This window comes from Ptychodera flava, chromosome 16 (assembly GCF_041260155.1).
Source record: "Ptychodera flava strain L36383 chromosome 16, AS_Pfla_20210202, whole genome shotgun sequence".
Taxonomy (NCBI): Eukaryota; Metazoa; Hemichordata; class Enteropneusta; family Ptychoderidae; genus Ptychodera; species Ptychodera flava.
Window position 1 is genome coordinate 25,080,644 of NC_091943.1, and position 26,992 is coordinate 25,107,635.

General features: G+C 38.8%; 2 protein-coding genes across 2 annotated transcripts in view; one reads left to right on the plus strand and one right to left on the minus strand.

Moving 5' to 3' along the window:
* The window catches only part of LOC139114401 (quinone oxidoreductase-like), a 40,796-nt gene extending 35,735 nt beyond the window's left edge, over positions 1–5,061 (minus strand). Inside the window, exon 1 of the mRNA XM_070676118.1 lies at positions 4,951–5,061. Within this exon, the coding sequence (XP_070532219.1) occupies positions 4,951–5,030 (80 nt within the window). The 5' untranslated portion in view covers positions 5,031–5,061. The remainder of the gene's footprint in view (positions 1–4,950) is intronic.
* A 2,996-nt stretch (positions 5,062–8,057) lies between these two features.
* On the plus strand, positions 8,058–26,848 carry LOC139114404 (angiotensin-converting enzyme 2-like). Its single transcript, XM_070676122.1, has 13 exons — positions 8,058–8,393; positions 17,117–17,278; positions 17,959–18,052; positions 18,665–18,808; positions 19,239–19,430; positions 20,317–20,414; positions 20,901–21,073; positions 21,701–21,924; positions 22,655–22,799; positions 23,790–23,888; positions 24,458–24,580; positions 25,147–25,370; positions 25,990–26,848. Exons 1-13 carry the CDS (start codon positions 8,061–8,063, stop codon positions 26,085–26,087), a joined length of 2,109 nt encoding a protein of 702 aa, XP_070532223.1. The 5' UTR covers positions 8,058–8,060; the 3' UTR covers positions 26,088–26,848.
* Positions 26,849–26,992: the final 144 nt, after the last annotated feature.

Consider the following 26,992-nt stretch of genomic DNA (forward strand, 5'->3'; position numbering starts at 1 on the left):
CGAAAAGTATGTTATTTTCCTGGATCTATTGGGTTGATTGTGATAGACATTTGTGAGCAGCATAAATGTCACAAAACCCTGTTTTAAGTGATAAAAAATTGTTCTAAAGTTGGACATGAACTTTTTATATTGATGCAGGTTGTTTCGACATGAAAATTCCAAAGAGTGGTTGTGTGTAGGAATTTACAAATTCCCCACCCATGGGGGTGGGGGAAATGTGGGGGATTTACTTGGTTTAGGTGGGGATTTTCCAGATTGTCTTGCCCCAGGGGGTGGGGCATTTTGCAGATTTCACAAGACTAATTTCCAAATCCCCCACTATACCCCGAGGTGGGGGTGGGGGGTTACATTGACTGGCGCATAACGAATACACTAGCTTGGTGGACATATAAGCAATACCTGAGTTCCCTGTGGGTTACATGCACGAAATATTTTTCAGGTGTTAATGCGCAGAGCGTGCCCTATAATGTCAAACAGGGTCACGAGGGTCATGGACGGCAACTTTAAGTAAGAAATATTTCAGTTTACAATTAGGAGTGGTCAAAGTTCCTGGACTAAGTGTATTAACCTTCCAACATATGTGTCATATTTCATATCGGCAAGTGAAATTTATTGTGAAGCACATTCTGGTCACTGGATGCCATATCGTTCTTTTATACCTTCATGAAGATATCTTATCAGTTTGACGTGTGTTCAGAAAGATTATAGCAAACAGTCACGTGGTCATTGACACGACCTTAGAGCTTGTATGTTACACTCTTATTTGAAAGCACCTGTCAAATCAGGAATGGTTTGAGGAAAGAACACCGTACAGTCTCCCCTTTCCACGGTCTTTATATAGTGCAATTGCGATCGTTGTTGATCGATAATGAAACATAAACACCATAAATCAGGTGCAGGGTGACGTGGGGGTGCGGGGGGGGGGGTGATGGGCCCAAATTTCCCCGCAACATATTTAAATGAGGTGTCTCCGGTGTGTACGATTATTGATTTATACACACATGTATCATGCAGACATGACCTGATACTTTTATCAGTTTATCTCTGAACAGATGTATTACTTTGGGCACAACTTTCAGAGGAGAACAAAGGACTAACAAAATGCGCCAGTCAATGTAAACCCCCACCCCCCCCCCCCATCTCGGGCGATACGGGAAAAATGTGGGGGATTAGACCGTGTGTGCCATGAAACTGTGCCCGAGGGGGTGGGGCAATTGCCTCGTTTTGATCCCCCTATTCCTTTGACGGACAGGCCCAGATGTTCGTAAATAACTACGCATGCGCACGTATGCAGTGCCTGAAAATTACCCGAAGTCCCGGACCAGTGATTTTTTATCCCGAACCAGTACTAATTACCCCTAAAAAGTCCGCAGACCAATACAAAAAAGGAGCCAATTTATTTTGCAAGGGAATGTCCAGTGCTTTTCCCAGATTGTGTTCTAGTGTCTTTTGACGAAAAATTAGAAACTACGTCCCCCCCAAAATACCGAAGTTACTGAAACCAAGGAGGTAGCAGAGACGCACTAAAGCCAGTTACACTAAAACCAAGAGGCCCATTCCATTGAGAGACTACGTCTTTTAGCTACAAAATTACAATAATTATCGCGTCTTTAAGTCAATCAAACATTTAAAATTTAGTCTATTTCTTTCATCACAACATAAACTCTAAAGGAAAATCAGTTACTCTATTACAGTTTGCGATTCATGATATGAGCCTGGCGATGAGCGTCCACTAGCCACTGCACTGCAAAAATCAAATGACGGGCCACGTACTCATTTTAAGGGGAAAATTTAATGTGGTAAAAACCAGACCATAGCCTCAGCTAAAAATATCAGCAACCCGAAAATTGTGTGAAAATATTATATCTCTGTCTATCAAAGAATTTGCAGTAAAATTCTTTGGAAGGAGTCTCATTACAACTTTCCGATCGTCCGTGGCAAGCAAGCTTCTGAATTTAGAAGGTCACCATGCTGAATTCCTTATATAGTCAAGACCCCCTAACTCGATTGTAGTTGACCTTAACAAGAACCGCCTAGCTTGTCAAAACAGCGTTATGGCAATTTAATATTGCTATCAAAGGAAAAAGAAGTCCCTCTCAGATATTTGGTGTTTTAAACCTATTTTTTACAATTTAAATGGGAAAGAATCAACCGCTGGGCAATTATAAATTGAAGTGAACTTTATAGCAATAGGAAAAAAACATATTAAGTATGTGGTGCAAGAACTTGAGAAAATTACCAAGTAAATGTTTATGCAGTGTGTCTATATTAAAAAGATTGGCAGTTTATGCTGTATGTAAATCCCAAGCAAATCTGATAGAAATGCATACATGAGTATGAGAAATGAATCATTCTTGTATTGTTATGCAAATTTTTGAGGACAGTGGATTTTACCTTTGGACCAGTGAAAAAAAACCCAGGTCACTGGTCCTGGGACCAGTGGGAAAAAACAGAAATTTTCAGGCCCTGGTAATGGTATGTTGTTGTTCAGAGCGGTAGCATGGCGAAAGGTGGATGTCAAGGCCATGTGGGCCGGTAAGCAGCTTTTCAACTGGCTGTTGATGAACGCGATGCAGCAATATTCAGAGGTGTGCATGAAAGTATATTTGTGATTGATGGCTTAAATATCGATAACTAAATAAATGATTTTCATCCGCCGTGTATTCTTATTTTTTGGAAAACTGAACATACCATACGCAAAATTTCCCACATTTTCCCACGTGAGCGTGACATTTCGGATGTTCACGATGCCTCATCGACATGGTCCAGCACTAAAAAGACCTCCGGGTCAACTCTATTTTTGATAAAGCTTAAGGGACAAAGTCAGCCATTTTTCATGAATTTTGTTTGATGCGATATACTACTTATTTTGTTTGACATGTTGAAAGATACTGAATGAATGAGTGACCATACATATATTCGACCCCAGTTTTATACAAATTAAGTAAAACCATCGCGAAAACGAATTAATGGTCATGACCATTAATTCATCATTTCGTGATGGTTTGCATGTATCGTGTCTAAAACCGGGGTCGAATATAGCAGGGTCACCCATTCATTCAGTATCTTTCGACATGTCAAACAATATAAGTAGTATCTCACATCAAACAAAATTCATGAAAAATGGCCCTTTAAATTGCTTGTGTATTTGGAAAACATGTTCGGTCACGACGGGATTCCTTTTTATGTCCGCTAAATGTATTATCAAATTTATTCATGATGACCCATATAGCTAGGGAAACAGTTCTGTTTCATCAGTGTGATCATTCTGATCATCTGTTCTGTTGAGTTTTACACAGTATCTTTCTGCCGTGTTTTGTGATGAATAAACACGGATCATTGTGAATTTTCATTCCTCTGCTTGTTTTAAATCACTGCATGACTGATGTAGAATGTGTAATTGTGCTTGTAGCATGAGAGCGAGAAGACAAAAAGCTGCACTTGTGAGATTGGACATCATGTATCTTGTTTAATTATCAGCTTTAATTAGTTTATTGAGGCGACAGGTCTTGTATGATACATCTGGTGTTTTGATCTAATTGTTCTAGCCTGAAATATGTTTATGCCTGACAACATACAAGCAAACTAGACTGAAAAATATTGTAAATTTTTGCTCCAAAATAGGTGACGTGACAGTGACACCTCAACACTTTTATCTGGTCACAGTATAAGTGGCTGAAAAACAAATGCGAAAAGTATGTCATTATCCTGGATCTATTTGTGTTGATTGTGATAGACATTTGTGAACAGCATAAATGTCACAAAACCCTGTTTTAAATGATTAAAATTGTTCTGAAGTTGAACATGAACTTTTTATATTGATGCAGGTTGTTTACGACATGAAAATTCCAAAGAGTGGTTGTGTGTAGGAATTTACAAATTCCCCACCCCCTATGTGGGGGATTTATTTGGTTTAGGTGGGGATTTTCCAGGTTGTCATGCCCCAGGGGGTGGGGCATTTGGCAGATTTCACAGGACTAATTTCCAAATCCCCCACTAAACCACGAGGTGGGGGGGGGGTTTACATTGACTGGCGCATAACAAAATGTAGATAGTGAAGATCAGCAAGCACTAATGCCAGAATCAGGCACTCAGGACTGGCACTCTAAGAAACAGACAGCAGCGACAGCAAATCTGATTAAAGACTGAAAGATCCGTCGCTCGAGGACGCTCCCTACGCTCCCCTCTCCTCAAGAGTAGGGGGGTAGAGAGCGCCCTCGAGCGACAGATCTTCCAGTCTAATCTGATCCAGAATCTGATCACTGCCGCTAGATATTATCATTATTGGGTGCCTATGGACTGTATTATCTCATTCTGCGTGCAGGCCTGTTTGCTACGCCTCCAACCAGACAAGTGGTTGGAGGCGTTGCCCTCAGCAATACACGAACCTGTACGCAGTTGGGTCAAAAGCACAAGGCCTCCACGCAGAGCTTGAAGGGCAATTTTTATTGACTTTATCTCTGAACAAATTGACTAAGTGTGCTTTCAAAGGAGAATAAAGGACTTAAATTATTTAGCGGCCAATGTCAACAACTACCAATGCGGATACCAGGGATTGAGGACTGCCCCTTTAAACAATGAACATCAAATCGCGTAAAAATGCAGGTTCTTCCATAGACCCTAGAGAAATAGGGTCTATAATTCTTCAAGGTACACTATACAATGCCCGAATCTGATTAAAATCAGATGTAGAGTATGGCGACGTCTACTTACGCGTACGCAACATTCTCTTGCTGTCGCCTGTGTCCTAGTCAATGCCAGCCTGGTAACGTTTGTAAAGAATAATGTAATGTCAAATATTTCTTGTGGAGAAGTCCATCGCCTTATGACTTACTATCTGTCGCTTTGTGTTGATCGACAGCATGACAGCTTGCTCATTCAGTATAGTAAATTTGCCCTTGTGCCACACTTGACATAAAAATGGTTGGAAATGGTGAAGACTTCTCTTACTTTCCGTAAGCCTTTGATAGACAGCGTTGCTGCGGAACGTCAACCAAACTCTCAGCCTCAAACACAGAACTGGTATACATACGGTTCTCAGAGCGAGTAGACGGAAGTTGCTCTTGTCGGAAAAATTGTAGGAATAAACTTTTTACATTCAATCTTGGGTAATTAATATTAATGATTATAGACGTTATGAATATTAATGTAGACGCCATATTGTATGTTGCACGTTTTATGGAAAAAAGTACCCAATGAAGTAGGTGAAGTCATCGAGCCTGAACAGCAATTCAAATTTTGTCGCATTGTGGCGCTGTTTCGATGAACCAGTCCTGCCTCCGAAATTCGCGGAAATGATTGTAAGGTCTATTGATTAGGTGAGGACCGTTTGATATGTGGATTTGATGTGATATGTGGACGTGGATTGTTACAACAAATTACTGAACATTGAATGGATTTTCGCAATAAGTGGTTTAGGCAAAAACACTGTGTAACTGCACACCCCCTTAATGAATGCTCTTCGGGGACAGATATTCGGACTCTCAAATTTTTAAAATTATTTTATTCCCCCGTAGAGATAACATAGGAATGGAGGCCATTTTAAATTTCAAAGATCTGCAATATGTTGGGTAATTTCTTTCTCTAGTGCCAAAATGTGCACGCTGACCCCTCGATTTTCATTCTTGATTTTGAATGAAAATGGTTGAAAGTTTGCTTGAGGATAGTTTGAGCAAAAGTTTTTGTTATTATCATGTCGCTATTCCTTACCTAGGAGAAGACCAAACACTTTGCACTACTGTTCTCACAACTTCTCGAGTTTAACATCAAGAGATCATCTAAAGAAGAAAATGTGTTCAATGTTTTTTATGCTCAAAATTGATTCACCTCATTGTTTATTTGTTTATATGTGACGCTGAGAGAGAGAGAGAGAGAGAGAGAGAGAGAGAGAGAGAGAGAGAGAGAATTTCCTTAGTTCCAGGCTTTCCTTTTGTATACGTCACTGTGAGCATGTGCCTTTATCGTGCAGTGAGGTCGACGTCGTTGTTATCTCAGTCAGCTACGTTTTCTTAGTCGGCTATGGAAACAGCCATATTGGGATGTACGAGGCACGTGACGATGTATGGCCAACAGCCTTGTGTGGTAACACACTGTTCGTGGAGAGCGCGGGACGCTCGAGACTGGTGCCATTGACCTACATGGTATCCATCTTGAATACAAACAAACCTAAAAATCTAAAGGACCGTCGCTTGGACCTTCAAGTGTAGGAAAGTTTGACTGATAGGTCACATACGTAAACAGTTACTTTTTTTGCTTCATTCGATGTTTTCAGAGTCACCGTTGACACCTAACTCTAAATTCTGTCCGTATTTTTAAAATACGCGGCGAAACTAAAATCATGACACCAAACGGACCGGGAACTGCTAGTCCATTGGAGTGGCGGTCCGCTGATAAGTAAACAAATGTTTTTTTGATAGGTGGAGGATCCTTTATCATGTTTATAGTGACAAAAATGTCAATGCGATGTCACTTGGCGGACGAATGTCACCTTTGATACAGTAAGGATGTCTATGCTGGGGCGGTTATCGTATTTTGCGCGTATTACTCATCTCGGTGATCTATCATATTTCATGTGTCACCGTGAGTCAGTCTTACATATGTTGTCAAAAATTGACTTTACTAAATTTGATCAGGAGTGTCAAAAAAACTGATAGAAAACCATATGGTTAAAAAGATGGGAACGGTACCATGTACCGAGGGTTGACTTATTAAAAGTGCCAAACGATCGTTTTTGAATCATAAGGACGATCATTAAAATATCATGTGACGTCACACTCACGTGATGTCCATACACAATCATCAGCACTGTGGAATTTCTTTTTGGATTGCGCATCTTGACCGGATAATTGATTCGCTGTGGGATAATCTAAACACAGTAATAGGAATATACGTTATTCCAATATTTTGAAATCAAATTCAAAGTTATGAATCTAGACTGTTGATGATCTTCCGCGTTGCTATCAATCTTTGAGATAAACGATTGCATGAGTCAAGTGTAAGCTGTTATCTGCTCGCTGACTTTTCACTGAGTGTCGCCTTCTACGTTGCGGCACTGAGATTATGAGATCACAATTTTCTCCAAGTCAGCATAAAGGTCGGAGAAGTGATGAAACATAGTCGGCATACGTCATGTAATAATGATCGTGAACATTGTGAACTCCATGTTCATCGCAGCTGCGCATTTTTGGAAGCTGTGTATTTCAGAATAATACACATCAGACTGCAGGGATCACAACACATTCAATTTGTTTTATCGAGAATATTAAGTTCAGTGATTTATGTATGTCGTAGCATGGGGAATATTCTTTTACCGGTTTCCTGATGCGCTAGTGCAGAACTTTTTGGCCATAGGGTATTTACTCACAGAGCACTCGTCTCTGAAGAATACAAAATAAACTTTTTGGCATTGCAAATTTCTGTCATTCTTGTATAACAACCCATTGTACAACACAAAATCAGTATGGTTTTGCTGTTTTAAGTACAGCAATGCATTATGGGATATCCAGGAACAGGTCTATTGCCCATCGCTCCCCTACAATTTTGTCACGTGACTTTGAAGGCCAAATGAAAGAAGGGCTTTATATCTTTTACATGGTGCGGGCCAGTGAAATAAGTTCTTTCTTAAATGAACATTAAATAATCCAAACATATTTTTCTCATAGCATAGTCTTGCAAAACTTTTGTCCCGATCTAACCTTTCAGTGTATCGAAATGTCCTTTTTAAGCATTAAAATGCAATTAACCAATGATTCAGTTAACCCTTTGAGTGACAAAGTCGATTTTTGTTGCCTTTACACAATAAAACGCTAACAATTTCTTTCAGATCTAGACAATTTTTTTCTGATTTTTACCAAAATTTTGGTCAAAAAGTGTAGCCATGAAAATGTATGTCCATTTGGTCCAAAATCTTGGAAAAAATTACAGAAAAATTCATAAAAATTGGTAAAATGTTGCCCTGATATTTTTTGGGAAAAAATTACAGAGGGTTAACCCTGTATGCAGATGATAACATTTGACCTTTTATTTATACTTTACCTATATAAACACGTGATGAAGCAGACATGGCCAATTTGACCCTGGTGTCATCATCAACGTGGTTAGTGTACATTTCATCATTTTCGGTGTTTGGTCGCCTGCGACACAGTAACGTTCGCATCCGCAGTTGTAAAATCATGGCGGGTATGAGATTCTCGCTATTTGCACTGGTGCTTTTTTGCGCCTGTTTGTACGATGTATCGGCTGCTGAATTGAATGGGTCCGGAGAAAAGACCGAAGATCAGGCTCAGGAGTTTTTGGACTACTACAACGAGCAGGCCCAGATTGTCTTCCCCAGCTACGTCCATGCCTACTGGGATTACTCAACTAATTTGACACAACATAATCTTGATATAATGGTGAGTTCTTTTTTGTTGTTTGTACCCATCACTTTCCTTGCTCAAAACTTAAGAAAATGGTTCCCTGAAAGACCCTGCTTTTCAAAATATTTATTACTTGGTCATTTTTTATTAAAGCTATAGTCGCATAGGCCAAAAAAAGAAAGAAAAGAAATGTTTCTGGTCAGCGCGCGCGTCACTTGAACAACAGCGCGTCACCTTTTTTTTCTGTTTGTGGCCTGCGGCCGTGGCTGACACCAAACCAAAATGGCTGAAGAGAAAGAGAAAATTCTTTGGGGGCATGATCAGTGACTGCATGAACAGTATATATGTGACTATATTGATAAAACTATAAAACTGACCCTCCTCCCTCCCTTGAGGGAAAAAAAATAAAAATAAAAAAAAATAAAATGCGCGTCGCCGCACCATTTTTTAAAGAAAGACCTGACCAGAAACATTTCTTTTTTTTTTGCTTTAAATTGCTCCTACTTTCCTCAACAGCATGCTTTACCATTAGTACTTACTCTCGCCCTTACGGCGCTTCAATGTTTACACCAGAATTGTTGTTTTTGGTGAATTAGAGATTAAAAAACATAATTCAGGATACGATGCACTCAGTTTACAGTTGGGTAATTTCTTTCTCTAGTTGAATGATTACAATCGAGACCCTTGCCGTGTTCAATTTACAACGTTAATAAGAAAAAAGCAAAAAAGCCGAAGTCTGCGACAAATGCCGAACATTTGCAAATGTTTTTCAAGACATGAACGAGATACGACCTCGAAATATCCAGGGATTGTGTTTAATATTTTGCGAAATTTCAGCTTATCATTTAAATTGCATCAATTAATAGAGCTTCGCTGGAGACGACCTGTCGCTGTCACTTAGGTGTGGCGCCGCCTCTAATTTTTAATCTTAACTGGTAACCTCCCAACAACTGTACACTATCAGCGCAATGCGTTCTGCTCATGGATGATCTATCTTGTCTCGGTCACCCACGGCCATTTTCGGCCTCCAGTTTCGGGTTTTCAGCGCCTCTAGTTCGATCTCAGCGGCAAAAAGTACCGTTGAGCCCGTTTAATACTAAATTGGTATAGACAAAAAGAGCTAAAGGTGGATTACAGGACATCGAACTAAAACTTCAAGTCCACGTGACATGTGTCTATTCAATATTGTATATATTTAATAGCTAATGATAATGACATTAACTTTTGATAATATTTTCATTTATTTCGCTTCAGAAAACAAATAAGCTTACATTTTTTATTTTCCTCCGCACTATTGGTTGAACTACGAATGATCAGCCTTGTTAGCGCCACGATCATGTACAATATGAAATGATGCTGTTGACAAAATGAATTCAAGTCAGGACTTAAATTCAAATGTCAACAATAACATTGCACACTACCTCCAAACACGGTGTGCTGATGCAATAGTTGTGGAGTAGTGAATAAAAAGAAAAACACTTGAAAAGACCGTGTAAGCTACAGACAATGAACCTGAAGGTACGTCAAGAGTTATGAATTTGATCAGGAAATGTCATGTATTAAACTGTTTTCATAGGTGTGTGCATATTATTTTATCCTCGCTATCTCTCGCTATCAGTCTATATCTGTTAATTTCTATCCCCCATCCCCTTTATTTAATTGTTCTGCAAATTACCAACGCGGGGACTTATCAGTGACCAAATAACACTTTAGCAGTTCATAAGGTGAGCTGGTAACGAGTTGTTTGGTCAGGGAGATCAGCCCCCGCGTTGGTGATCGGGGATTAAGGAGGGTATTTAAGAGATATAAACTGTTTTCTTTGAAAATACTATACAGAGATAGCGAGTGTAAAGTAATACATAGCCGGTATAGAAGCGAGACTACTGTCAATGGTGATAGGCACACATGCGACACGGATAATGGCTTGTATAATGAAAAAGTTTAATAAATGACTTTTATTGATCATAGAGACGAATAATGCCTGCAGTACCCAGTGAGAGACTCTGTCCATAACCTGCGTAAAAATGCAAACACATCGCGGTTACGGTTTATACAGTTACTGTATTGTTTCTAATGGATACCGGAAATGACGTTCATGATTTTTAGCACGCGAGACAAGATCATTTTCATGTTTGAAATGCGGTTTTAGTCTATAGAAATGCGAAACTGTAATGAGTATTCTATGCGCATCAAATAATAACTCCCAGTCGTCATTATATTTTTTTTTGTTTCTTGTGCGAATTATTGCCCTCGTTTGGCATGGCTGGACTAGATATTTAACCTCTGACCGTTCGTCACACATTTCAGCGAAAATACTTATAGAAATTATCCTTTCCACTGAATATTAACGGCAAGAAAAATAAAAGATGTAACTTGAATACTCCGTAGTCGGCGAATCCAGCAAACTTTGAAACTTTTTTTACTACATTAGCATTTTCTTCTTAATGGATGATGTTCATGGAAGTAATGCGAAATGGAAATGCAGGGAAATAACAGGGAAAGAGCAGAAGAAAGGTATATTTTTTCACATTTCATGATGCAATCATTTCTCATGTATTTGGCCATAGATACCTGACTATGGCATGGGCACCTGGGGGTACCCGAAGGTAACAAGAATGCAGGCATAGAATCTTCATAATTTTACACACACACACTGATGCGGTTATATTGCAGACTCTGCAAAACTCTGCACTGTGATTGTAAGGTCATTATCTGGTTCTTTTCACCATGACTAAATGTTTACGGCTAAATGTTAACCTGTCGTATCTAGGTGGATCAAAGTTTATCTATGAACCTTAACAGTTCGGGTCGTCGCTCCTATCACAGCTTATTATAGCAACGTTAACCTTCCATTCGTCATTGAGAGGCAATCGCATCCGTTATATACTATGTAGATAGACTATTGTAAATTCAAAATGGAACATATGTGGATAAAGAACATCGGTATTGCAAATTGTGAAGAGATCATAGCCGATTTCAAATATAGATAAACCGTTGAAGTAGGCTCGTTTAGACCACCGTTGACGTCGCTCGCCCTCTTCCGCCGTAAATAGATGTTTCTAAGAGACTATTGACGCCGTATAAGTATTTATCGATTTCTCTGAGTATAACAATAACAACGTAATTGAAGTGTTCCTCCAGTCATCTTCATCTGCATATAGCACCTGATTGACACATTCCGTGTACGTGTTGGCAGCTGACGACACATGGTATAATTCTTTTGAACAGCGTCACAGAGGAACATAGACAGTCTACGTTTCTCTGTGACAGCGTATAGACAGTCGAGGTTTCTCGAAGAAGAGTTCCAAGAACATGTTACTTGAGTGCATTCACTGTAATTAGATACATCCCATTACTGTAATCCCATGTAGTCGGCGCTTCGACTCAACTTTTTCTTTATTTAAAACTTTAAAATTGACGTTTTCTTTCCTATCGATGGCGTCTAAGTTTGCATGAAGGCAAGAAATGTAAGAGAAGAAAACACGATTGGAACTAATTTGGGATAATTGGATTTTCATATTTTTCAAATTTCTCAAAAGTGTTAGGGGCCCTATAGCTGAATGTTGCAATATCGCAGATTACCCATAAAAACAAGTGTGTAACGTAAAAACAGCAGATGAGATTACATTTTTAGATTAAATCGACATTACTTTACCATCCAATTATCCTAAATTAGTTCAAATCGTGGTAGAAGGAAAAGGAGGAGAACAATGAACTTTGATGCACCGTATGCCACACAACGATCAGAATCATACACGAAATAGTCGCTGTATCTTTTTCCTCGTGTCTATTTTTTAAAAAAGTGCTAAATGACCATGTGTAGTATCTAAGTGGATCAAAGTTGAGTCGCCACGTCATACTTCAATGAGTTATTTTGACAGTTTTTGCAAGTTGGTCATAGTTCTTATCACCGTTATGTGTAACAACCTTTGTAGTACATGGAATACATATTGCTTTTATGATTATCGTAAGTTCAAAATGGAATTTAACCCTTTGAGCGCCAAAGTATATTTTTGTCACCTTTATAAAATATACCACAGCCAATTTTTTCTGATCTCTGCCAAAATTTTGATAGAAAACTGTAGTCGATAAAATGTGATATCCAATTGGTCCAAAATTATGAAAAAACGTATAAAAAAGTTCTCAAAAATTGGTAAAATATTACATTAAAATTTTGATGGGAAAAATTACAGCAGTCAAAGGGTTAACCCGGAAAAGATTTACATTTACACAGATATGTGAATTCAGAACTTCTGCACTGCTATTTCTCGGACAGAGTCTGCTCTATGTCAACTATATAGCGAGATTCTAGAATCCCACCGTGATTATGGTATCCAAGTCGAGACTGTACAACCTTTGATAGCCCACACGTGAACCACAACTGTCAGAGTAATTCTTTCTCTCTGTCGTACACAAACATTTCTAGGGGAGACGACCACGCTCAGGCCTTTCTTGATTTTATTGATAATAACAAAGTAATTTAGGTAGTCATCCCGTCGAATCTATCAGGATAGACATCTGATGATTGACACATTTGTTATACGGCCTGGTTGGTGACAACACTTTAAAATTAACGAACAGCGCAAGACAGTAATTCATGAGCATCTGTAAGGCACACGAGATGTAACTTTTTGGCATTATTTTTGTTATTTCATATATAGATTAAAATTAGTTCATAGAAATGTTCTTAATCAGAGATGTTTACTCAAGAATAATTATCCACTGAGTTGGACTGAATGGGGAGGTTACAGTAAAACAAATAATAAACGGGTGCCGCACCCGAATACGGCCGCCTCCATACAACGACATGATAAACAGCGTAAATGGTGCATGTATACACATTTGAATCTTTACAAATACAACATGGTGCAAGCCATTGAAAAAACAGGAAAGGGATTCACTCCACTTTCACAAAAAATTCTCCGTTTTTCACATAACATGGCAAGATTTTGAAAATGGCGGGAAATTTAAAATGAACAAAAGTCTGTTCAATGTCTTGCCTATTCTGCCAAAAGCAAATGTTGTTGAGACATTGTTAATGACCATATCGTTCAATATGCAGATTGCAATGAATATCTGAGGAAATTGGAGGTACCTTAAGGTTGGACAAATTTTGCTTAGTTGCAGCTCATGGGCCTTTAACGGACCCACAACTCTGTAAGCGAGGGTTCCTCGACGAGAACACACCTCCAAGAACGACTGTGGAGGGAACGTGATGCAGGCACTATTACTACAAACATAGTGGGACCACACGACTGAATGAATTGCCTTGCTTGTTTGCTTATACGTATCATGCTAATACATTGAAGTTGCAAAAAACAAAATTGTCCTTGTTCTGCCCATCTTAGGTAATGATTTATGAGGTCTGTATATCCATGCAAAAACACTCGTGTACTTCGGCTAACCCCGTACCTTGCAGTACCGGACGCTGTACGGTCAATGTCTCAGTGCCATACCACTCCTGGTACAGTATCACTAAGGGCGGCCCGGTCAACCTCACTATAGCTGGTGACATACATCAGCTACATCTCACCTTATCTCGACTCACTGAGATAACGGGTTTAGATCAATTGCACCGTTGCATTGACCGAGATATCTGCGAATGGTAGTCCCTGTACACATTGTAACCATGTGGATGTCCTATTTGATTCCACGGTAGAGAGAAGTATTTATAATTAGGGAAATCCGAGCGGCGGAAATCTTCAAATGTGATAAAATGCATAAACTCTGAAGATCCTTTACAACTTTGACTTTATGCGAAAAATGGTACTATTTGTCACACTCGGCCATTCAGAAGCGGTGATTGTTCGCACGAACGTAATAGATGGTTAAACAGACACAACGATGGATATAATTTCACATATTATGACTATACATGATATTTTAGGGGGTCTGTAACTCTTAGACAGGTTTTCACTGTAGGTACATACAGGATGTCTTGTTAAGTTTATACCGAGCATTTCGACGTGAGTTTTGGAGTTAAACAGAAAATCAACTACATGTTTGTAAAAAGATCAAAAAACTGGAATATATATGAAAAATTTCAGCAGCTGTAAATGAATAAAAAAACTAAAATTTTACGAAGATGTCGTTGACTCACTATATAACCCATACGTTGCCACGTTGAAGTGTGCCTGTGTCGTTATCAACGAATGGCAGGTTGTGTTTCATGGCAGTCCTGACACATAAGCCAATCACAGATTACGTTCCATAACATAAACAAATATGAACAAATCACAGATTGCACATCGTATCTGAACTAGCGCAGAAACAAATCAAAATCTAAGAATTAATGATCAATTATATTCCACTTAAATATGGCGCCGTGGGACTAATTCCAAAGTCCAATAACTTTCGTAGGTGAATATTATACCTCATGTACAGTCACAAAGCAGTTCTCGATTCATGGCCAAGTTTTCCAAGCTAAACTGATTTCCGGTTTTGGTAATAATCTGTCGTGAACGTGTTACTTGTATGAGGTGAAAAGGGGGAACTTAACAATATTACAATCCTCATGGTGCTATCACGCTATTAAGTCGATACCATGATGACAAAATGACAGACTAAATGTTTTCAAACACCAGGAACTACACTCTAAACGTTTGGACGCTTATGACGCGTCGGATGCGTTCAGTTTGATCACATGGGAAGTGTTATGTGTGTTCAAGTATTGAACATTTGTGTTCAGAAATAGAATGGATGTGGTCAGCCATAGACCGCTGCCATTCTAACACCAACTGACAACAGTGTTTGTCGCGTGTTTTTATCCAGACAATATTATTTTTAGTTAGAGACACACATCACGATATCTGTAATTTGTTTTCTGCTCCAGTAAACTCCTCTGAACAAAAAACGAACTAAATATTTTGTTTGACTCGTATATAAGTGAATTCGAGTCAGTGGACACTTTTTGAAATCAAAGGCACATGTTGGTAGTTCTGAAAATGTTTTCAAGTTTATTAATTGCTTATAATAAAAGCAGGTAAATGTCTTTAAACTCTTTATTTCGATAAAATCGTGAAGACAAAAATCTTCCGGAACACTGGTGTTCAATTTGTGAATATTCGTATTCTAACAGAACGCCAAACAGAGAACACTAGTGTTACCAACTAAATGAACACTTGTGTTCCTTGGTGTCCCGAGTATGACGTCACGGATAATCGGGCTTCCTCGGGTCACACGAGGGCCCTCTGAACACATTAGATGCAAGCCGCGCCGCTTCTGCAGACGACACATTTTGTTGCCGGCGGTATTTTCACATTCTATGATTTTAGCGATTGAGTTCTGCCAGTATTTTGTGACGGTGTGATAGCTGTCTACACAGAGAGTTTGACTACGACGGTAAGTATTGTATATCGTGGCAAAATGGCATTGAATAGGCACCAAGTGTGAACTGTGGCCCGGCGATAAGCATATGACACTCCTTAGAAGTGTATTTTTGCCGTAGAGTACCCTCTCTCGCAATATTGTGAGTCACTTACGGTCTGATTTTAATAATTATCTCGCTTTGTGTTTATAGTACTAGACAGTTGCAAATTTTCGGGCCATATTCGTTAGTCCAAACACAAATTTTGTAAATCACAAATAGAATGCTAGTGTTCGGTAATGCTAGCTCAGCATTGACCATGCAACATTTTTCTAATATAACTGTAACCCAAACGTTAAAGTCTGTTGTTACATTTAAAATGCATTTCAGGCCAGTTAACATGCCATTTTGCCACATTACAATATTTTTCAGTCACAACATTTCTATGTGTACATTATTAGGCGAACACATGGTGGTCTCGGTGCTTTCCAGACCACATGTATTCTATTTACTTACCCTGCACACATACATTGTGTTCAAAAAGTGTTACAGTGTTCTGATGCGTAAACAGTGTTCTATTTCATGTAATTTTGAACATATGAAATGCGTTCAAAAATAAAGACACTATATGTTCTGAACCTGAACACATGCATTCTAGTTTTCTTACTGAACACTTAAACTGCGTTCAAAAAGTGTTACAGTTAAGCGTTCTAATATGTGTTCAATAACTGAACACATAACTTTAGAGTGTAACGTTTAAATATGGTTGGTAATCGTTAAATACTTCTCTCTGGGTTTCTGAGGTCACTATATCGGTTTGGAATAATTTTGTTATGACCTTCCTAAGACCTCGATTAGCCTTATCCTTAATGCAGCTAATTATGATAATTATTGAAAACTCCAGTTCGACTTGTAAAGAAATATCATTCACGACGAAACGTTGTTGCTAAAGTACAATGACTCCAACAAATAGTTTATGATTACATCCTGGTAATTTCGACATATGAACTATAATTAAGGTAGATAAAATGCCGTGATAGAAATGCGAACTTCCGCTTAGAGATTAGCCGTTACAGAAATGAAGCGGAAATCAGTAAGTATGATTGGCAGTTACATAGTGTTTGATCGAACCGACGGATTCGTAACTACAAACATACCAGGATATGGGGTCATTGTTATGAAAATAACTTCGTAGAATCTCAATATGACATTTCGCCTGTCTGAAATGCATATTGTTTTGCTGGATATGGTAGCTTGCATGACGTATATGATAATATCTTTATGGCCCAGATATGGTTGTTCTAGACCTCGATCAAATATGTCATTGGCTCGTCACTGGTACGAAATCGTTCCACAAAAGTGCTCGAGAAATATTGTTCGTTTATGGGTGTCAAGTACTACATTTTATGGGTATCGTTCTCCAAATAACGGTCTCTATATTGCACTTTTTCAGCAAGAGGAGGGACTGAAAGTTGCGGCCTTTTCCCAGGAGGCTTATCAAAACGCGTCTGTCTTCACGCCTTATATGGATAACTATAGCGACATCGTGGCCCGGGAACTTGGATACATAGCGAACATTGGATACTCAATTTTGGAAACCGACGACTATGAAAAAGTGAGTGCTACATTAAGACGGAGCTGTTTGGGAGTTCCAAGTTTTTGACTTTGATTAACTATCACTAACAATGTCTCCCGTGATGGTTCAGCATGACACTCACGATACAGTTCCACATAAAACTTATATCACTTCCACGGATCACTTATCATAAGAAAAACACATTAATATTCCCCGCCTTATATCATAATGATATGCTCTAAGGTTAGAAAACTAAAGTCTACAATATTCTACAAATTTATACCATTTGTCAAGCAACACATGTATTGCATTATTGTTTGATTTTAGATACAAGTACATTCATTATGTGTGTTCTACAATATAATAAATCTCAAAATTTTAGCAAGTTGTGACGGTTGTCTGAGCTTTATCTAGAGTGCCCCAAAGCTCACATTTGAATTATACTGTGATCGATCGTCTACGATAGAGACGAGCTTTTAGGATTACTGTTTTATTGCATTGATTGCCACTTCGTCGCTTTTATCGAAAAATGCAATAAGATGGTAATTGTTCAAACTGAATATTTTGATTTTCATTGAGATTGATTATTCTCAATCGCGAAAATAAAAACCGATGATTACTTTTAGGATCAATTGGGAAAGCTATAAAGCTATATTCAAACTCCAAACAAGACTTTTTTGAAGAACTAATACTCTAGATGTTATTTTGTCTTTCCACAGTTGCAAGGAGTACTGGCTAATATGAGTTTAACTTACGCCATGGGGCAGGTCTGTTTCCCGTGGGATGAGAACAGATGCGAACTGTTGGATCCAGGTATTGCAATCTTACCATTGTTGTGGCGCGATTCAAAGATGGTACTGGCGACATCATTCTTGGCTGATTAATTAGCAGGACTGGTCGGTAGAGATAACCATTATCGGTTTTCTTTTTGTGGATGAAAATGACAGGCGGTGCTTTCGCAGCCATTTGATGAACCTTATACGAACTTTTATTTCTCAGTTGATGATAATCCGCAGTCTGTACGATGTAATACAAAGTGTGCATCGTTGCACCGTTAATTCTAAAATTAATATGTTCTCCAGAGAAAGCATTACCTAACAGAACCAACTGTCGAAAGTGTCGTTCAAGCGGGTGGCAAAACTAACCGAAAGTGCAGAATACAAATCTGGTCCATAGTGACCGAATTCTAAGCATTTCGTTTTTGAAAGCTGGGCTTATAAATATCGGTGTCTTGGCAAGTATCTTTCCTGCTCCTATCAAGCAAGTAAAGTTCGCAAAACGCCAATACTTAGCATAAAATGGCGAATGGGCAAATTACAGGAAAATGTTCCAGCGCTTTGGGAATTTAATCATAGACACTTGTTTTAGCAAAACAAACATTCACGTGAACAGTATATGATTCATAGAGTATTTCCAACCTTTCAGTTTTAACTGATATCATGGCGAACTCCCGCAACTACTCCGAGCGTCTGTGGGTGTGGAAGCATTGGAGAGACGATGTCGGACGGAAACTCAGACCTGTGTACGTGGACTACGTAGAATTAACCAACAAGGCGGCCGTCATGAACGGTATGTATCGTTGTGAGACCAATCGTTCACGACAGCAAACTCCTTGTCAGGCTTTGAAGAGAGATAGCAGCTCGTCGAAACGTTCGTTGTATTTGAGAGAGAGAGAGAGAGAGAGAGAGAGAGAGAGAGAGAGAGAGAGAGAGAGTGTGTGTGTGTGTCATGTGTCATGTACTGTGTTTTTAAGCGATGAGGTATTAGCAGGTTCCCGTATGAAGAACGGCACTACAATGTGTGATTCACATAAAAGTTTGCTTAAACATTAATTTTCAAGGTGTTGGTTACCATGACAACAATAATTTCACTCTCTGCGCGCCATATGAACAGTTGCTTTACTTGAATAAAGACGTGTATTGTTTATAGAGCAAATTTCGAATCATAGATTTAATTTCGAGTGTCGACAATTAACAACAAATCCCACTCTGGTGAACAGGTTACGAGGATCATGGAGACAATTGGAGGGCAGATTACGAAGACGACAACTTGGAGGAAGACATGTGGCATATGTACGCCGATATCCTGCCACTTTACCAAAAACTGCACGCCTATGTCAGATACAGACTCAAAGATGTGTACGGTGATAAGATCAACCGAGATAATGGATGTCTCCCTGCCAATGTCTTAGGTGAGTCGTTGTTGAGAGACGATTCACTATCCTCAGGGTTATGCGAATTATATCGGAAGTAGGGTCATATGCGAGGAAGAACTGCAGATTGAGTGTGCAGTACGTCAGTACAGACTTGAGCGAATCAGAAGTTCTGCACAGGTTTAAATAAAAAGTCTGGAAAAATCAAGAATATCCCTGACATCAGGACGAAGTTAATCAGATTCTTGAAATCATTATTCCAATCATACCAATAACGATGTATGACTAGTCTGTGACGAGATGAAATTTTGTGTAAGACGTTCCAATTACTAACCTAGGCAACATCACATGCAAATATCCTAAACAATGCTGAGCAGAAACTGAGTTTACCTTGGAAAGGTAGTATAAACAATATGTTTATCCCATACCCGAGACAAAATTTATATATATATATATATATATATATATATATATATATATATATATATATAATATATATATATATATATATATAATAAATTAAGAAAGAAGGAAGGAAGGAAGGAAGGAACTTAAACAAAGAATCAGTCATTAACGCGATCTCGTATGATATGAGATTTGTTGAACTCCATCTACCCAACTTTGGCGTGAAACTTGCAGGGAGAGTATACGATGAAGAAATACAGAACACCTGATGCACTCGGAGCGCAATCTCCCCTACGAAACAAGTGGGTTTCTTTGCCGACCCACCTGTAATTGATAAAAGTGGGACCCCAGGATTATGTTGATTTACTAGGTTGTTCAATATGGGTCCAGTATTTACCAGTCTTACAGGATAGACATGTTTCCTACTCCTATCAGCAATTACCGTGCATCTTCGTGCGAGCAATGTTTTGAAGATGGGAAATAATCTGATTTTGATATCACAAACTTGTTCTTGTGGCAGGTGATATGTGGGGGCGCTTTTGGACCAATCTCTATAGTCTCGTGGAACCGTACGAGAATGGAACCGATGTTGACGTCACAGATGAACTCATCAAACAGGTAAACAATTGTTGCAGTCATATTGGTGCCGTAAGGGTTTCGTTTCTGTGGAACATGCATAGACAGCTCGTGACAAATTCAAGACCATTATACGTGTCCTTTACACTGTCTACGGCAAGTCACACACTTTACAACTTAGTTTTTTAGTGAAATGTTTTTTTTTTCTATTTTTTTGTTAGATTTACATGAACAATACATTAGCAAAACAACGTGCCACTCGAAGTTCCTCAAAGGCCATAAATTTGGTTTAAAAAGTATGGCGATGTCGAATATTGTATACATATCCGATCAGATTCGATATTTTACTTACCCCAACTGTAGTCTGTCCTGCGCTGTAATTCCTACACGCTAAGCGGACTGTCTGGAAATCTAAACTCCTAAAGGTTGAACACATATTATGATTGTATTGAGTGACTCATTTATACCACTCTCTATGAGATCCTATGCACACGCAATTAAAATTTTTCACATCTATGTATTTCGAAGGGTTACACGCCTCACACAATGACGGAATTGGCGGACAACTTCTTCGTCTCCATGGGGATGATTCCGGCGCCCCAGGAATTCTGGGATCATTCCATGTTGGAAAGACCTGATGATGGACGAGACGTTGAGTGTCACGCAACCGCCTGGGACTTCTACAACCAAATAGATTTCAGGTAGTTAAAACCAATGGAGACATACCTCGTGTAAATCTAAAATAGCGCTAAGGTTGTTTCAAATCACGTCATCCATATCAAACACATGGATACCTTAATAAAATCATTCAAAATACGTAATGGTCACCGCATTTCATCTGGAAAATAATGGTCACTTGTTTGTCTAGTGGTATGCTTGATCACGAATTTGATCATCTTGTACCACTGATACTTATTGAAATGCTGATCACTTGTGTATGTTCCAAAATAATTTTCTTGTTGTGTGTATACCTCTTCGACGAGCCATATCATTTAACTCTTTGTCAGGTAATAGATTGCCTTATGGAGAGGTGTCAGTTAACAAACTTTGCTGAAGTTTCAGGTGGGGTAAGATACGCGTAGTCCATGCGGGCTCGTGCAGGATTAATAATGGACCCATGGTTTGGCAGTGGTAACAATAACGATTTTTTCTCACTTATGTCGTACTTTCTCATCCTACAGCTTCGGCAGCTGGAAGACTAGATCCTATCAAAATAATTGATTAAAGATCCCCAGCTGTATATTCAATTTATTTTCGCCTTTTTCAATTTTTTCCCCCATTTGTTGATCATTGTTTAAGTTTTTGCATATTCTGTGTTTCTCATTCAGAATAAGAATGTGTTCACAAGTGAACATGGACGATTTACTGACACTCTACCACGAGATGGGTCACATTCAGTACTTTCTCCAGTACAAGGAACAACCTGTATCCTTCCGCGATGGCGCCAACGAAGGTTTCCACGAAGCCGTAGGTGAAGTTGTAGCCCTATCGGCAGCCACGCCACAGCATCTCTACGACGTTGGCTTGCTACACGAGCTCGCAGACGACTATGGTATAATGATTGATTATCTAATTCACTCTATTCTGCATCCATACACAGACCATTTAAACTTGTCAATTTAATCTCCTTCGTTAATGATAATTGAAATTTTACGAGGCCTTGTCTTGCAAAAGGGACCAAACAACGCACCATGTTTTGACTTGAGGACAGCACAGTACATGACTTTACTTAAATTCAGCTGACAGTATAGTCTTGTGGTCCCCTGCATGATTTTGTTCCATGTCTCCGTCTGACTTTTACTGTGTCAAAAAACAATGCCGGAGGTCCAGCACTCCAGTCCCGAAGTTCTATAATATTGTTTGGAGCCTGCTTGTTCGTTGCATATTTAAGTCTAGCAAAGTCTCGCACTGAGTAAGTAAGATCAAAGTATTCTGTTCCCTGTATTACTTCTATTGTGCGAACCCCGACAGCTGCCAAAGACAGTTGAGATGTACTACAGTTGATGAGTATTAGGCAAATATTTGTTTTAATAACATAGGATGGAATTTGCCGGTTAAAATCTTCCTCCAAAGGACGATACATTCATTACGATAACGAAAATTGCGAAAAAAACATAACATGATTGTTATGAAGGCATTCAATTCTGTATTCCCTTTTAACTTCATATACAAAGGTTATCTCATGATCCTGTATATACCAGACTTTCAATTTTGATTTTTCCTACTTCACCAGCTTCAAACATTGTCATAAACTTACAATCTTTGCTTTCCGTTTTTTGCAGAATCTGACATCAATTTTTTGATGAAGCAAGCCCTAACGATGGTTGCAACTCTGCCGTTCAGCATGGCGCTTGAGAAATGGAGATGGGAAGTCTTCAGGGAGAATATTCCGTACGAGGAATGGACTAAACGATGGTGGGAAACAAAGTGAGTTAAACTGTTGTGAGGGCGCTTTTTACATGATCTACTGCAGCTTTAAAATGCAAGACTTTCAACTTCGTCAATTACAGTCCTGCCAGTCATTACATATCTCGATAAACATCCCACATGAAAGCATTAGTTGCAAAGGATTAACCCGTGGACACCAAACGAACGAGTTTGCAAGATTACCCATGAAAAACCACTTAACGTCAAGAAGCTTATTATAATAAGTACCCGGCCATAGAGTGTCCTGGTATTAACCAAGGTTTTCAGTTAAATCTAAAAATGTCCAGATAACCTCAATTCTTGATGACAAATTTCTTGCTAAAACTCCTTTATCGGCGGCTTGTGATGTATTCTTAATGAATTCTTGTTGTGTTTGTAAATGTCGGAATGTCCTCTTTTGAACCACAGACAGTCTCTTTCTACAGCCCATAGTTGACCTTGGCAATACAGCCACAATGCGTGTAATGTCCATTGCTATTGTTGATAAGTGAATTTAAGTCCGGTCCAAAATTCATTTGTCAACATTTACATTTCATATATTGTACACAATACGTACATTGTATTGGCGAACAAATACTGTATGTTAACATACTTGTAAGGAAATGAAAATTCATGTTTTCTGGAAAAAGAATGATATATTATCAAAACCGGTATATATTTTCCCCTCTGACTACATTATGTTGACTATATAAAGGCGTGTGTTTGTACGGCTACCGTAAGGAAACCAAAGTTCGCGGTTTTTAGTATCAAATATAAGTACGACCAAAGGAATATTTACCATGTATTTCTCAAGTATGCACCACATGCCATTCATCTTATACTTTATGAGAGTTTTGGCTGCAGTATTTCCAGAAATGTTTTGAGATTTTTACTGACTCTTCACTGCCGTAGGCCAATAGACAAAGTTCGTACTGTTTCGCTGTTTCATAATCGCATAACTTTATACATGTTTCGATTTAATTCCCTTCAACTTTATTTCCGATAAATCAGACATAAATTTGTTGGCGTTGTCGAGCCGTACCCGAGGACAGAAGTAGACTTAGATCCACCAGCTCTTTACCACGTTGCCAACGACTTTTCTTTCCTGAGGTGAGTCTAGTCTTCTGCAAAACATGTGCTTCATGTGTACGGTGTTCAGCCGCCTTTTTTCGCGAATCGCAACCTATCGTTTTACGTGATGTAAAAAGTGAAACACGAGAGACGAATTAAAAATTATGTGAAATAGTTTTGATCTGTCAGCATGGCGGTAGCTGTGGTGTTTTGGGTTTGATAATTGCAATTGTTTAATCGCACAAGAATCAGTATAAGGCCATTTTTCGTACACTGGAAGGCCTTGACATTGACGAAGAGTTATCATTGTTTCATGTTGGGTGTATAGAAGAACATAACAAAACACCCATCAAATGTGTTCCAACTTATGATCTCAGTTAGAATACTCCTTGACTGGTGTGAGATCTGAGGATCTGATTCGAACTCGCCATAAAAGATAAAAAGTGAATAACTTTCATTGTTGAAAAAGAAACCCCCTAAGACTCTGATCGCGATGTCTTATTTCGCAAAGTCACTGCCAATATTTTAGATTATTTTGTTGATTTTATATTTTATGACGGATTTTCTGCTAACTGTTGGACTTTGCGATTTATTACTCAACACTGCAGATACTACACTCGTACTTTCATCCAGTTCCAATTTTACGAAGCCCTTTGCGAAGCTGCAGGATGGGACAGAGAACTCTACAAATGCGATTTCTACAACTCCACCGCAGCTGGAAAACTCCTTGGGTAAGTGAGCGCGACATATCTAGTCACCTTCAATTTTTTTCTCAGGAGTTGGCAAAGTAGCTGTCCCCTCTTATTTTACTTTATCGTGAAAATAAACAGGCTATTTGGATATCAGCACATCCAGAACTTGGTGTACGCCAATAACCTTGAGAATTTGCCGTTTCGTTGGTTTCGCTCAATGGAACTTGAAGAATGCAGGTTCTCAAACTGACTGACAGGACCGTTTGATTGATTGATTGAGGCAGACAGACAGACAGACAGACAGACAGACAGCCAGCCAGACAGACAGACAGACAGACAGACAGCCAGCGAGAAAAGGGCGACGACAATGGGCACAACCCCTATTTGTCCATTGCTGAAGCATTGTTCAAGGGATAAATCGTCATTTATAAGCCCATTGCATTCGAAACTCACGCACATTTGAAGAGAAACACGAAATAGAGGATAACTGGGCATTTTCGCCCTGTCTACGCACAAATGTATCAAAATAAGGAATAAATTAAAACTGTCGTCTCCTTTAAACACTGTACTGAATTACTGTTCCACGATTTTCTCTACAATTACAGCGATATGTTAGAAAAAGGGAAAAGCGAACCCTGGCCCGAGGCAATGATGGCCATAGCCGGTACGGAGAAAATGGAGTCCGGCCCATTCCTCAACTACTTCGAACCGCTAGACAAATGGTTGAACAGGGAACTGAAAGACCTAGGGCTCATTGGAGAAATCGGATGGGACCAGGACTGCACATGGAGGCCATATGACGAAGAAGACGAGCCCACTGATGAGCCAGGTATGGTCACCGTCAGTCAGTGTAAGACTGATTTTTCCTTCCTTCCTTCCAAAGAACATTTGCACCAAAAGAGACTCAATGGAAGTAAACGGAGAATGATTTTCTTGGACGCTGTTAATCTACTTGTCTCAAGAATCCTTGCATTATAAATCAACGGAAACATGCTCTTAGGATAATTTAGAAATACAATACAGCCCCGGCTTTATCCCACCGTTCTCCGCTTCTTCGGTCGTGCATAAATTAAGTCGAAAGAGCTTGATAAAGATCACAAGATGGGAATACTTTCTCCCTAAGAAATCTGTCGATGACGACGCTGAATGAGATATTTTCAGTCACTAATACATGATCAAGAAATTTGAAATTATTGACGCGAGAAATTTATAAGAAATCACCAGTTGAAGAGAAATTAACACTTCATTTCATCCCTTGGAAAAAAAATTTGTTTGAATATTGATAACTTTGACAAAGGTTACGGGAACATGAATTTAGGCCTATTAATGTTATCATTAATAGGCCTCGACTTAGTGACGACAATGTCAAAGGTCGTAGACGTTAGACGAGTGATGTTTAGCTTCATTTGACGAAAGAGCTTGAAAGAAGTTTCTCTATTTTTTTACAGCTGATCCTGTAACAGAACCAGTGTCTGCCGGCTTCATGAACAGCGCCACCAAGTTGTGTCTCGTTTTGGCAGCCATATTTGCATTTTGTACGCGATAGGTAGCATTTTCATCTTAACCACTGTTACTGTGGCTTACCAGTCCTGTTTGTTAGTTTGTTTGATTTTTGGTTTTTCTGTGGCTTTTCCTGTTTGTATTAGAGCGTATTATTTTGCAACGCACGTGACCCTTTCATACTTCGAAAAGTCAAAATGTCGAATTTGATGGCCTATTATTTTACTATTACATGAAGTTCTTGTTTTAAAGGTATTCTCTGGTAAGCTAAGGACTGTGAATTACCAGCAAATTAGCAAATGCGCATGTGTCAGAATTTGGAATAAATGGACAGTTATTATTATAATGCACTAGCTTTCAAAAATGGGGATATTCGCAGGTTTTTGGAGGAGATATTAGACAGTTAATGTCTATCACATGTACTTCAGATGTCAGTATCTTATTAAGAACATAGTTGCTATACTGTGTAATGCAGTGCCATTATTTTGTAAATATCGGAATACAACCTTAAACCATTAGAACAAAGATGTAAAATTTATAAGTTCAATAGTTGCTAAGCTTTACCATATTAGGCCTATGCTTCTGTCTTTATGATTTTTGATAGACAGCAAACCAGATTTCGGCAATCGATTCAGTTTTCAGTTTGTTAACTTTTGAATACGTGTTGGGTTTTTTGGGGTCTGTTAACTGTCGAAAACGTTTTTCTAACACTTCCATTATTTTCCTGATGCCGATGTTTAACACAGGGTAAGATGAAGGAATTTAATGTTCGAAATAAATTTATATCTTTCAAAATCCTTAAAAAAACTTAGTCAACTGGTTTTTTTCTTGTTTAAATAATTGCAAAAGAATCCACCACTGTCGTGATGTCACACTTGACAAGGTTCCCAAATAAAGGTGCCAATTTTACGTCAGCCAAGGTCTCGGTTACAATTCAGTATGGCCAAGAAC